Source organism: Hypomesus nipponensis, chromosome 6 (assembly GCF_054491055.1).
Source record: "Hypomesus nipponensis isolate SF chromosome 6, ASM5449105v1, whole genome shotgun sequence".
Taxonomy (NCBI): Eukaryota; Metazoa; Chordata; class Actinopteri; order Osmeriformes; family Osmeridae; genus Hypomesus; species Hypomesus nipponensis.
Genome location: NC_140366.1, coordinates 11273044 through 11286244, shown reverse-complemented (window position 1 = coordinate 11286244; position 13201 = coordinate 11273044). Strand labels below are relative to the sequence as shown.

The 13201-nt window shown below is 48.6% G+C and overlaps 1 protein-coding gene across 6 annotated transcripts in view; it reads left to right on the top strand.

Annotated features, from left to right (window-relative positions):
* ptprk (protein tyrosine phosphatase receptor type K) overlaps window positions 1-13201 on the top strand; it is a 72166-nt gene that overhangs the window by 11357 nt on the left and 47608 nt on the right. For all 6 annotated transcript variants that reach the window (XM_084699592.1, XM_084699590.1, XM_084699595.1 and 3 more), the window contains exon 2: window positions 12356-12478. In XM_084699592.1, the coding sequence (XP_084555718.1) occupies window positions 12356-12478 (123 nt within the window). The remainder of the gene's footprint in view (window positions 1-12355; window positions 12479-13201) is intronic.

The following is a 13201-nucleotide window of genomic DNA, read 5'->3' as shown; positions in this document are numbered from 1 at the left end:
TAGTGTGTGTGATAGTGTAGTGTGATAGTGTAGTGTGTGTGTGATAGTGTAGTGTGTGTGATAGTGTAGTGTGTGTGATAGTGTAGTGTGTGTGATAGTGTAGTGTGATAGTGTAGTGTGTGTGATAGTGTAGTGTGTGTGTGATAGTGTAGTGTGTGTTTGATAGTGTAGTGTGTGTGATAGTGTAGTGTAGTGTATGTGATAGTGTAGTGTATGTGATAGTGTAGTGTGTGTGTGATAGTGTAGTGTGATAGTGTAGTGTGTGTGATAGTGTAGTGTGTGTGATAGTGTAGTGTGTGTGATAGTCTAGTGTGTGTGTGTGATAGTGTAGTGTGATAGTGTAGTGTGTGTGATAGTGTAGTGTGTGTGATAGTGTAGTGTGTGTGATAGTCTAGTGTGTGTGTGTGATAGTGTAGTGTGTGTGATAGTGTAGTGTGTGTGACTCCTGTGAGGTTAGCGGAGAGGACAGCTGGGGATGGTCCTGCCCCCCTGGCATCTTGCTGGACCTGATGTCTTGGTGCCGTCCGGTCAGTCTGTGTGTGTGTGTGTGTGTGTGTGTGTGTGTGTGTGTGTGTGTGTGTGTGTGTGTGGGGAGGGCAGGGGAGGGGGGTGGGTTTCCATATGGACCAGAGCTGGAGGAGGTGAACAGGGGGTTTCTCCAGATGGTCCACAGTCTATCCCCCCATCCGCCCTCATCCCCACTCTTACCTCCTACCCTAGCTGATAGAGAGCAATTGCCCCCCCCTCGCCCCCATATAGCCTCAGGATCTCTGCTCCAGGTGTTCAGGATACAGTCTCCTCTTTTGCCCTGCCTCCTCCCCTTCTTTCCAATTCTTCCTCTTCTCCCCTCCCCTCCTCTCCCCTCTCCTTTCCTTGTCTTTTTTGGGACTGCTAGTTCAGCTTCTTCAGAAGAGTATTAAATAGTTATTGTCTGGATATAGCTTACTAAAGCATAAGGAAAGCATGTGTGAATATAGCATACTAAGCATACTTATTGTGTACGTTTGAGAGAGAGAGAGTGTGTGTGTGTGTGTGTGTGTGTGTGTGTGTAAATGCATGCATGCATTTTGTTTATTTGATTGTGTAATTGAATGTGCTTGTGTGCTTGCTGACAGGCAGGTATGTGTGTGTGTGTGTGTGTGCGCGCCTGCATCCATGCTGGCTGACAGGCAGAACTGTGTGTAAAGATTGTTTTTGACCCTCAGGTCTCCGTGTCGCTGCGTGTGACAGACGGATGTTGTGATGAGGAGGAGGGAGGGAGGGAGGGAAGTTAGGGAGGAAGGGAGGGAGGTAAGAGTGTAATCGGACTTCCATCGACCTCATCAAATCTGGGGAGACGTTCAGTTTTCCTCTTCAACCCCCAGAGTAGGTCTTATTGTATTATCAGGCTCCAGCCTCTAGCAGTAGCGCGGGCCCAGTCTCAGGCCAGGACATGAATCTAGTCTGACTGCTCTCGCTAGGCTCAGCTGTTTCTCTCTGCCAGCCTACAGCTCTCTTTCTCTCTGCTCAGCACTCCTCTTCTGCTCTTCTTTTTTTGGTTTCTCTCCTCTCTCTCCCCCTCTCTTCTCTCCAGCGGATGTCACGTTCCAGGTCACATGATCGACCAGGTAGTAGCAACAGGAGGTGTTACGTTGCAGCTGCACAGCCCTGAAGGAGCATGAACCTGAACATAGCGATGTTAAACACACTTTTGACCTTCGGTTAAAAGCCTATTTTGCCGCTCGCAGTTGAAGGCGGCAGAATCCATTCTGCTATCTATAATAGAATCTGCTCTGCTTTTATTAAGACATATCTTTTATTCAGGCTTCTGGCCTTCCTCTGGCTTTATGAAAGCACTCATTAGTAAGCACAGTGCATTTTTCACTCTCAATAGTATTGAGAGGTACATTTTCAATATCTCCCTTGTGAATATTAAAGTGTGTGTGTGTCGCGGAGAAGCAGCGTGAGAAGAGAAGCATGTCTTCCCTACAGTCCCTGTGTCACATCTCCCCGAATCCTCCCCCTGACAAACAAGCGCACACACACACACACGCCCTCTCTCTCACACAATCACACAGTAATTAAGAGTGTATACAGCATGAAGAGTGGAACTTGAGGATGGAAAGAGCAGATTTAGTCCTTTATGTCCCTGACCTCAGAGGGGAAAGGCTTCATGGTTCACTGCTGCAGGATGCACACACCACACACACACACACACACACACACACACACACACACACACACACAATCAGGACATTGTGGTCACATGACAAGGGTTGGCACCACGGAAAGGGACAGAGATGCAACCCCCCCCCCCCCCCCCCTCTCTCTCTCTCTCTCTCTCTCTCTCTCTCTCTCTCTCTCTCTCTCTCTCTCTCTCCCCCTCCCTATATCTCTCTCTCTCTCTCCCTATCTCTCTCTCACTCACCCTGTCTGTCTACCTCTCTCCCTCTCTATTCAGGGCTAGTGTAGTTGACCAGTGTAATGTAACTAATGAGAGAGGACATCTTTGTGCGGCCACCAGGTCTCTCCTCTCCTCTGTCTCTCTCTCCCCTCCACTCCTTGCTCCTCTGCCTCTCTCTCCTCTTCACTCCTTCCCTTTCACCTCCTCTCTTCGCCTTTCCTCTCCTCTTTCTCTCTCTCCTCTTCTCTCCTCACTTTTACAGTGAAGTGATTCTCAGTGATTGAGGCATGTAGTGCCTAAGGGTGTGTGTGAGTGTGTGTGTGTGTGAGAGGGTCAGGTCTCTCCAGAGCTCTGTAAAATGTGTGTGTGTGCTGGGTCTCAGTAGAGTCTTCCCCCCCCCCCCCTCCCTGAAACACACTACAGTGGCCGCAGGGCTGTGTTCAGTACACACTACTGTTAAACAGTCCTTCCTCCATCACAGGCACTTGGAGCAAATATGAACCAAGACTGTGTGTGTGGGTGTGTGTGTGTGTGTGTGATGCCAGGAGGCAAGTAAATCCTGTTCAACAATAGCTAAGCGTAAACAGCTTTTTGGCTAGAGTACATAGTGTGTGTGTGTGTGTGCACGCTAGGGGCTGCATATTGTATATCTGAGCTGTCTGTTAGGTCTGTGTATGTGTGTGTGTCCCAAGGCAGTGGCTGATGGGATTGCTTTATGCCTGAACGTACTTGAAAGGTAACGTGAGTGTGTGTGTGTGTGTGTGTGTGTGTGTGGAGGGGGGGGGGGAAGTGAGAGTGATGGCAGAAAGAGGGAGAAAGAGAGTGGGAGTGTGGATGGAGGACAGTTAGCTACTGAAATATCCTATTTCACTTTTGTCAGACTCTCTCTTCTTCTGTCTCTGCAGGCTGATGTGTAGAGCAGCAGAGAGGTGCTCTGTAACAAACTACTAAACAGCTAAGATGCTACATTCATGAATACTCTAGTCCAACTGAACCATAAACCCAACCCACACAGGCAACCCAAACCTTAATCCATCCCACACAGGTAACCCCAACACTAAAAAACACAGATAACCCTCACCCTAACCCACACAATAAACTGCACCTGAGCCCTGAGATGAGATGGATCCATCCTTGAGGAGATGGAACCTACGAGTCCTCACCTCAGCTGGCCCTGACGATCTTCAATCTATTATTCTGGTCTGTTGGATCATTAGCTGCTGGTGTGGTCTGGCTGTGTGAGCAGCCTGTCCAGAGATGTGATTGTCTGACTCAAGGTCAAGACAGAGTCATGGTTATAATGAGGAGAGCAGCATACGCATCACTGCTCTCTCCAGAACATGACCCCAATGTGGAGAGCAACCGTGTGTGTTAGAGAGAGCGTCTTTCTCTGTGTTTGTGTGTGTGCATTCATTTGTGTGGGTGTTAGTAACTCTGTGTGTGTGTTCATCTGTGTGTGTTTTAAAGGGTCTGGGCAGCCTGTCAATAGGACTGTAAAAGTAGCCTTGATATCTGTGTTAGGGGACCCCTCCCTTTAGAAACCGGCTTGGAGGAGGGTGGGGGCAGACAACTACTCATGTGACTAAATGGAGAGGTATTAAGTTTGTGTGTGTGTGTGTGTGTGTGTATGCCTGAAGCTGTGTCCTCTAACCTGAATGTGAGTCAGACCGGTTTTGTCTCATTTCCTCCCCTCACATTGTGATTGCACAATACACTCAGACACACACCCAGACACACACACACACCGAGCCCACTCTCCTCCTCTTCTCCCCTGGGCATGATTGTCTTTGCTGGCTACTCCCTACAGGGGAGGTAACTCTACCTTCCCGACCACTCCCAGCTAAGACAGACTAACACACCCATAGATAACCACCTCAAAGCCAGGCCACTCCCAGCCAAAACACACCCAATCACACACTCTCAGCCCCAGCAGAGGTAAGTATACCTGCAGGACGCCGTGTTGAGTGTAAAACAAACTATTTCAGGTCTGTAATGACAGTCGTAAAGGTGCACTGACTCCCACATCTCATTTAAGGGAATGCCCAAGGCTGAGGTCATACCGACACCACACACAAACACACACACACACACGCTCTCTTTGTCTCTCTCTCTACCCCTCTCCCCTTTCTTTTCCATGCCCCTGAGTGATGTTTGACCAAATTTACTGCTGAAGGTGATTTTACTCGCACGCACATGCACCCAGCCACACACATTCCAATACTGTTCTCTCCAGGTTACTTATGACTCCACGCAGGTCATCAATGAGTAACATTTGGCATTTTGAACCCTCTCACCAGCCCCAACCTCTAACCAACCCCAACCTCCCACCTCTAACAAAGAGGTGTCCTATGTCTTACCAGTCTCAACATGAGTATAGCCTCAAACCACATCTACAGTACCGTGAGCATGCCAGGCAGGTTGTGGCCAGCATACAGGCTGCAGTAGGGCTGCATGTTGGTGTGCTTGTCTGTGTGTGTTTCTGTCCGCCAGTGTTCACTGTTGTGCTGGACTACATTGTGGCAGAGCTCGAAGCCCTGTTATCTACCTAGCTCAGCAAGCTTGCTGCTCTCCATGCCAAGTGTTTGTGTGGAAGAGATAGGGGTGTGTGTGTGTGTGTTTGTGTGTGTGTGTGTGTGTGTGTGTGACTTAACTTGGATTTGAACTCACATGGAGCTCTAGTTCCAGATCATGCTCTTGGTTTACGTCCTGACCCAGACAGCCAACACAACGGCCAAAAACGCCAACCAGCCTGCCAACACACCAGCCCTCTTGCCGGTCAGATGCTTGGCTGGCTGGATGTATGGCTAGCTGGCTATTAGTGACATCAACTTTGTAGGAGGAAACCAAACGTTCTACTGATGAGACTGAGATACAAGCACGTTCTCTCCCTGTTCTCTCTCTGTTCTCTCCCAGTGAGGGCAGCTACATGGTGTGTGTGTGTGTTTTTCGGGGGGGTGGGGGCTGGCGGTCCCTGTGTAGATAAAGCCCCCAGGCTGCAGAGAGACAACAGAACTGCTGCACTCAGGGAATGTGTGTTTGTGTGTGTGCGTGTGTGTGTGTGACAGAGACAGAGTGAGGACCATGATGTCATAGAGTCACCACACACCTGGATGAGTCTGTGCTGCGCTCACACAAAACTCATCCCCCTCTCCTCTCCTCTCCTCCACTTCTTTGTTCCCATCCAAATCTGCCCTTCTCAACCCTCTCTTAATCTGCCCTTCTCAATCCAAGTGTTGAGCGGTGGGGTTAGGTCCAGGATGCAGGTGTGTAGAAAAATCCCCTGATGGACAGCTAGTGTGTGTGTGTGTGTGCCCCCTGCCAGGCATAGTCTGTCCCCCCCATCTTATCTCCTGCAGACCAGACCTGACCTGCTGGCCAACCACAACACAGCAGGAGCAAGCACATGTCTGAGTGGCTTACGGTTGGACAGCACAGTGTCTCTCTGGCTCATGATTGGACAGCACATTTTAGGCGTGGCTCTGGATTGGACATTACTTTGTCTTTCTGGCTTTAGGATTGGTCAGAGCAGTGGCTGTGTGGGTCAAAGGCCTCTCTTGTTTCCTTTCCAAGAGAGCAGGAAAGAGGACAAGGACACTCCTAAGACCTGGTTTGGGTGTATGTTTCATAGCGCATATCAAGCATAGTTGTGGTTGATGTTTAACTGCTAATGTCAATACAGGTTCAAGCAGAAACTGCCGTATCCAGTACGGGCACTCACGTGTGTGTGTGTGTTTGTGTGTGTAACATTCTGGGGAGTATCTTTTGGTATTGTAACTGCTGTTCTCTCCTCATATAAACACACAGGGAGGGAAATATACACATACACTAACATTCATTCCTACACTCACACCCCTCTATTTTCTCTCCTCTCTCTCTCTCTCTCTCTCTCTCTCTCTCTCTCTCTCTCTCTCTCTCTCTCTCTCTCTCTCTCTCTCTCTCTCTCTCTCTCTCTCTCTCTCGCTCTCTCTCTCTCTCTCTTTCTCTCGCTCTCTCGCTCTCTCGCTCTCTCGCTCTCTCTCTCTCGCTCTCTCGCTCTCTCTCTTTCTCTCTCTCTCTCTCTCGCTCTCTCTCTCTCAAACACTCACACTCACACACACACAAGCAAGCATTCTCTCTCTTTCTCTTTCTAACTGGGGGGAGAGAGAGGATATAGAGAGGAAAAGAGAGAAAGATGACTTGGTCCTGCTATCAGATAAACTCAGTGAAAGGTTCCTCTCTCACTATCATACATCTACATTACTATTCAAATCCTGACATTTGCTGCTTCTTCAATGTGTGTGTGCGTGTGTGTGGTAGCTGCAAGATAAGGGTTATAGACTCTATGCTGTGAGTTTAAAACAGGAAAAAAGGAGATATTCAAACAGCTTGAGAGAGAGGGAGAGAGAGAGAAGCAGCCCACACACTTTCTTTTGCTTTCTCCCCCCCATCCCTCTGTCCCCCCTCTCTCATGATTATATGGTGCTAGCCTCAGTCTCCCCTTCTCCTCTCCCCTGTCTCCCCCCTCCTCTCTCCCCTTTCCTCTTGCATATCTCTCTCTCTCTTTTCCAACCCCCCTTCCTCCCCCTCTCTTCCCCTCTTTCTCTCATGATTATATGCTGCTGGTCTCTCTGTGATCCTGTAACAGCCTGTAGTATAATAGAGGGAGGGTCTAGAAGGGACAAGGAGGTGTGTGTGTGTGTGTGTGTGTGAGAGAGAGAGAGAGAGAGAGAGAGAGAGAGAGAGTGAGAGAGTGATATTGAGATAGAGTGAATATACTGGCACACACACACACACACACACACATCAACTGTTGATGTCAGTCAAGTTCAGCAGAGGTGAGAAACACACACACCTCTCACCCTCTCTGACCCTCTTTCACACCTTCTCTGTCTCTTTCACTCTTTCTCCGTCTCTCTCACCCTCTGCCAGTTTCTCTCTGTCTTTCACACCCTCTCTCACTCACTATCTCACCCTTTCTTACCCCTCTTTTTGTGCTCGCGCCCTCTCAGTCTTCTGCCTGGTGCTGTGTTCTGTCAGCGGGTGGAGGTGGGGGGGTACAGAGGTGAGGTGTAGGGGGCTGGAGGACTTGATGCTTGAGTGGTGAGGGGGGGATGGCCAAGAGCAGCAAGCGGTCAAGAGTGAAGAAGAAGGTTGTCTGTAATTAGGAAGGAAACAAGCTTGGTGTTTACACTGAAGACTGGCACAGTCAGCAGAATCTGAGCTGGACAGTTGTAGCTGACAAGCAGGGGGTGGGGGGAGATAGAGAGAAAGAGAATGTGAGAGGAGAGAGAAAATGAGAAAGCGGGGGAGAAGTACGAAATATTCTACCAAACTCCTGATAGCTTCCATTCATGGTTTTAATTGGTGGGTTGAACTGAGCGCGACAGAACCGCTGAGGTGTCTGGGTAATTTAATTTTTGGCGATGTGGCAGTCCGTGAGGAACAAAGAGAGGTGGAGTTCTGTCCTCCCCTTTTATCTGGGCCAGGCCTGCGGACCCACGCTCCTTTGATGCTAAAACGCGCTACGATAGGCTAGGCTAGCAGGCCAGGGTAGCCAGGCATGACGACCAGGAAGAGAGGGAGGGGGTGAAGATGGAGAGAGGGAGAAGGAGGGTGGAGGAGCAGAGAGTGGGAGAAGGCGAGGGAATGGATGGGGAGGAGAGGGGGGAGGAGAGGGGGGAGGAGAGGGGGGAGGAGAGGGGGGAGGAGAGGGGGGAGGGGGGGATGTAAGGAGTTTAAAGAGACAGAGGAATGTCACCTTGTCTTATTCCTACCTGAGTTCAACTTGCCTAGAAATGGGGTCAGAAACAGTCGTGATGAGGACAATGGCTGCCAGTGAACTATGTCAGTGAACTCGTAGGGTTACACACACATGCGCACAAACACACGGCTATGTTGCTGGTATCTCCATGGCCCCATCGGTCTCTCTGTCTCTAGCTGGAGAGACTACTCCAGGATTGATCTTTATGTTTGTATTTTCTACTCCACCAGGCGGCTTTATTAAAAATTGATTTGAGAACGTGTTTGTCTTTTTGTTCCAACCTCAGAACCTCTTGGTTTGTGCTCATTCTGCACTATCCTCCCCTTTCCTATTAATCTCTGTTCTCTGATCACAGCCCTGCTTTCTGTATTTTAGACTCAAGCTACATAGGTATTGACGGTCGTAAAACTGCAGTTATTGGTCTGTGTGTGTGTCTGTGTGAGTGTCTGTGTGTGTGTGTGTCTGTGTGTGTGTGTTCTCTGTGGTTGCGGTCTAGACAGAAGTTATTGGTTCTAATGCATGCAAGTGCCTATCCAGTACAGAAGCCTGTTTGTTGGCCTCTCTTATAGATCATCATGCATTATTGAAGCTGCTCTCCAGAATCCACTTCTAGGTCTGACAGAACTGTAATTCTGCTCAATAGGCATTTATCACACACACACACACACACACACACACACACATACACACACACACACACCGTCTCGTTCATCTTGGTGGGCTGTGTGGTGCTGCGGTTTGTAGAGAATCTGATCTCGCTTCTCACTTGCTGTTGGGAATTAATTTAGCCGGTTATCATTGGAATGAAGCGTCTGACACCAGTATTATTGAGGCGAGCCACGGTAGTTATTGGTTTAAAACATGTGTAGAATGATTAAACACTGTTCTCTGGCAAAAGGAACTGTTATGGAGACACGCTGAGCATGTGACCTGAATGTGAAGACTGTGTCACAAACACCAACCACTACTCTTGTCCTTTAGAGCATGTGTGTTGTAATGAAGCCCTTTTATAGTGTGTGGGTGTGTGTGTGTGTGTGTGTGTATAATGAAACTCTTTTATAGTGTGTGTACATCGAAAGAATGTTGTGAATAATGATGCTGCTTGAAAGTATGTGTGTGTGTGTGTGTGTGTTATAATGAAGCTGTTAACCTAGCCCTACCAGGAGACTCGGACACTGTTTGCCCTTGAGCTTTATCAGACACAATCATTATTTTATTATGCAAATGAAGACTATTATTTCATTAGCCGACTCCCCAATCAGAGCGTTGCGATTAGTATGCAAATCACCCCGTCACTGTCCTTGCAGCCAGGGGGTTCATCCCTCTCCAGAAGGGAGGGGGGCTGGGGGAGGCTGGGGGGGGGGGGTGGGTCCATAGAAATTAAGTTAGAGAATAACAGTTTTATAGATGTGTGTGTGTGTCTGAGTGTGTAAATGTATGTAGTAGTAAAATCTAACCAGGTTATATTTTTCCACATGTCAGACCTTACGAACTTACAGAATGCCGACTTGTGTGGTATAGTATATATTGTTATTGAATACATATGACATAACTGTGGTGTTGTAGTGCAGTAATATAGAATAGTAACAATGATGCTGAACGGGAGGAGGATCAGCTTGCTTTTTCCCATCATGAAATGACTTGTTCTTCCGTATTTGCTTAGAGAGAACTACTGTTTAACCTTTGGCCCCTGGCTGTCTTTAGTCAGCATGCTCTCACACTGATTCCAATCCTCAAATTGTATTACCGTCTCTCTAAATCAAGGTTTCAAAATTAAATCAAAAATGTTGGGCAGAAAGTGCCAGACTGGCAGACTGGAGACACCGACGATGTTCTTCACAAGAACAGGCCAAAACCCAGAATCCATTGGCTGGAGACTTGCAGGATTCACATCCCGTAGACAGTCAGATGGTGTCTGTGTGTGTCTGTGTGTGTCTGTGTGTGTGTGTGTGTTGTGTACAGATTGTGTGCTAGCACCCTGGTTTTATTGGCAGAACAGTGTGTGGAGGGGGAGGTGTGATCTGAGACGTGGGTAGGAGCGAAAGTGGATTTGTGTGTGCGTGTGTGTGGTTGCATGGTTATGTGTGTGTGTGTGTGGGAAGACACTTTCACACACATTATTGCCTCAGTAGTCAAACTCGCTATAGCACACACACATACTTACACACACACAGGCTCCAGTTGGGTGGAGAGACAAGGTCTCAGCTGGAGCTGGGCCTCGTCTATGCAGCCAGGAATCTGAATCTGTTATCTTGAATTCTAAACTGTACATTCCATGTTGATAGCTACAGGCTTCTGTGGTCTATGAACACACCTAGGATCTGTTCAGCAAAGTACTCCTCACAAGCCCCTGAGTAGCAAGCAATCATGTACAAACCCTGTTCCACTAAGGATGCTGTTCCTACCCAGTATGGACCGCAAACCTAACCCCAACCCTTCCTAATGTGGACCACTTCTCTGTGGTTAGCCAAGTAATCTGCTGTACTAACATGCTGTAACCCTCACTAAGGCTCTAGCACAGTCTCCTGGCTGTCGGCTTAGGAGAGATGGAGGATGGAGAGAGTGGCAGAGAGGGGAAGAGTGAGAAAAAGGTAGAGAGGAAGAGAGAAGAGGGGGAGAGAGGAAGAGGTATAGAAAAAGTGTCTTAGTAGTGTAGTTCCAGGGTCCTGTTGGTAGCAGACTCTGGCTGACAGTCGTTACTGTCCAGATTTGCATACACAAGCAGGGAGCGGGGGTGGGGGGGGTGGGGGTTGAGTGAGCGAGGGAGGGTGAGGAGCAGCTTGTTACCCATCGTAAATGGTTTTCAGAGCTGCAAGGCTCGTTGGTTAGCATGTATTTGATGTTTGGTGGCAGGGAAGGAGACAGGCCTTCAGTCCGTGTCGTGTCATCACCTCGCACAGAACATCAAAGAGCTGCCTGTGACACTAGCTATTAACTCTGAATCAGCCGGTAACTCTAAAGCAGACGGTAATTCTGCGACAGGCGGTAATGTGATTTACTTTGGGGATGTGGTTGAGTTGGGGGTGGTGATGTGTGTGTGTGTGGAGAGGGTTCTCTGGATCAGTCTATGATGGGCTGCTCACATCTGGATCTGAATGTCTTTGATTAGCTTTCCTAGCCTCGGCTCTGGATTTGATTAGCTGTCCTGTATTTAAGAACAGACTTATTCGACCAATTAAACCCCTTTACCCGATCCAAACTATGTTGACTGGTGAACGAGAGATGACCCATTGTCTGTCCTCCACCAGTCACAGTACAGATAACCCCATCTGGTCTAATGTGCTCTGAGCTGGAGGAATGATGCAGGCTGGCTGTCACCTCCCTACAGGCCATGTGTAGCGCATCTATAGCTCCCCTCGGCCTTAAGAATGATCACTTCCTCCCGGCTTCCTGTATGGATCCCCCCCCGGCTTTTCTGTCAGAGATGTTAGTGTCTGTCCTCTACCAGCCTATCACAGCCAGCCCTGCAGCCTGCCAGCTCACAGATGATTGGCCCAAGGCTGGGATGACCGGGTCATATGATTGGCTCAGAGGTACAGCGTCGGCTGTGACTCATTTTTCTTGAGACGGACAGGGACAGACGCTAAGGAGTAGGGGTGGGTGGGGGAGAGCTTGGGGAGATCAAGGAAGACATAGACAGAGAGAGAGAAAAATAGAGATAGATGGCAAAAGAGGGGGAGAAAGGAAGAGGGCAAAGCTGTCTAAGGAATGGAGGATGAGGGAATAGTCGACTCAGGGTCCCCTGGCCTGAGAGAGCCCCATACTCACCATAATGCACCACAGCCACCCAGATTCTGGATCCAGAAGTGGCTGCCTTGCCAAGAAGATTTCAGACTAAGTTTTTCAATAGAAACTAGTCAATATGCATTCATTCCGAACAACATTGGAATTCTACTCCACCTTGGGCCTTTTGAGGTTTTTTTTCCTCCACAATGATGTGCATGTAAGAAATGATTACTGCTTTTCACACAGGTTGAAAACCCAAACAGTGATGTTGAAAGAGGAAGCTGTGTTGTTATGATTGGTTGGTTGCTTAAGAGTTTATGCTTTCCTCCATCCTAAACAAGGGTGATAGGAACATTTTTAACCAGTTGTTTGTCCCTTGTCCCACACAATTACTGTTGTCATCAAAGGAGACAAACATTTGATTGGTTAACTTGACGATGAACTAGTTAGTCAACCAGTTGTTGGTTAACTATTGTATCAACCGATTCTCCTCTTGTTCTCTTTAGGTGGCTGCACGTTTGATGAGAGTCCTGCCCAGTGCGACTACCAACAGGATCCCTACGACGATTTTGATTGGACGCACGTCAGCGCACAAGAAGTGCCCTACTTGTCATCTGACCTGCCCCAAGGTAAGAGGTCCATAACGGGTCTGTCTATCCCGTCCTGCGTTCATGACAGCCTACCTTGCCGTCATAGGAACAGGTCCACATGTCCAGAGAGAAGCATCTTCATCAAAGTCTGGGGACACGCTAGAAAACTGCTAACAGCCTCCTATATTCTGGTCGAGCCTTTGTGATCCTTAGGCCAGACAATAATTAGCACTTTTGAGAGGCACCACCCCTCCCAGCTCCTCACAACCAGCCCTGCAGCCGGCCAGCTCACCGAGGATTGGCCCGGATCTAGAAGGACAGGTCATTTGATTGGCTCAGAGGTACAGCATGAGCCGTGACTCATGTTTCCTTAGCACACCTCCAGGTGGTCCCACATGATTGGTCAGGTGCTTGTGTGTCCACACAGCTGAGGCCCTACCAGTCCTGTCAGGTCAGGGATACCCCAGGGGCAGCAAGAAGGAATGTTGCACTGGAGGAGAACCCAGTGTTCTATGTTCTACACTGTGAAGGGCCTGTAGAGATCAGAGGAGGCTGGGCAGTGTTAGGATCAAACCCCCCAGCGCCACAGCCTTCCTCATCCTGCTTCTCCTCCATCTCCAAGTTTAATCACTTGTTTCCACACGCTGTGATGAGAAAGGGAAATTAAAAGCCTTTCACTTCCAGTTAAATCTGCCAATTAATAAGACATTAGGATATTAATCAAGAAGAGACGACGAAGGTCATTAGACAAGGGCTCGTTAA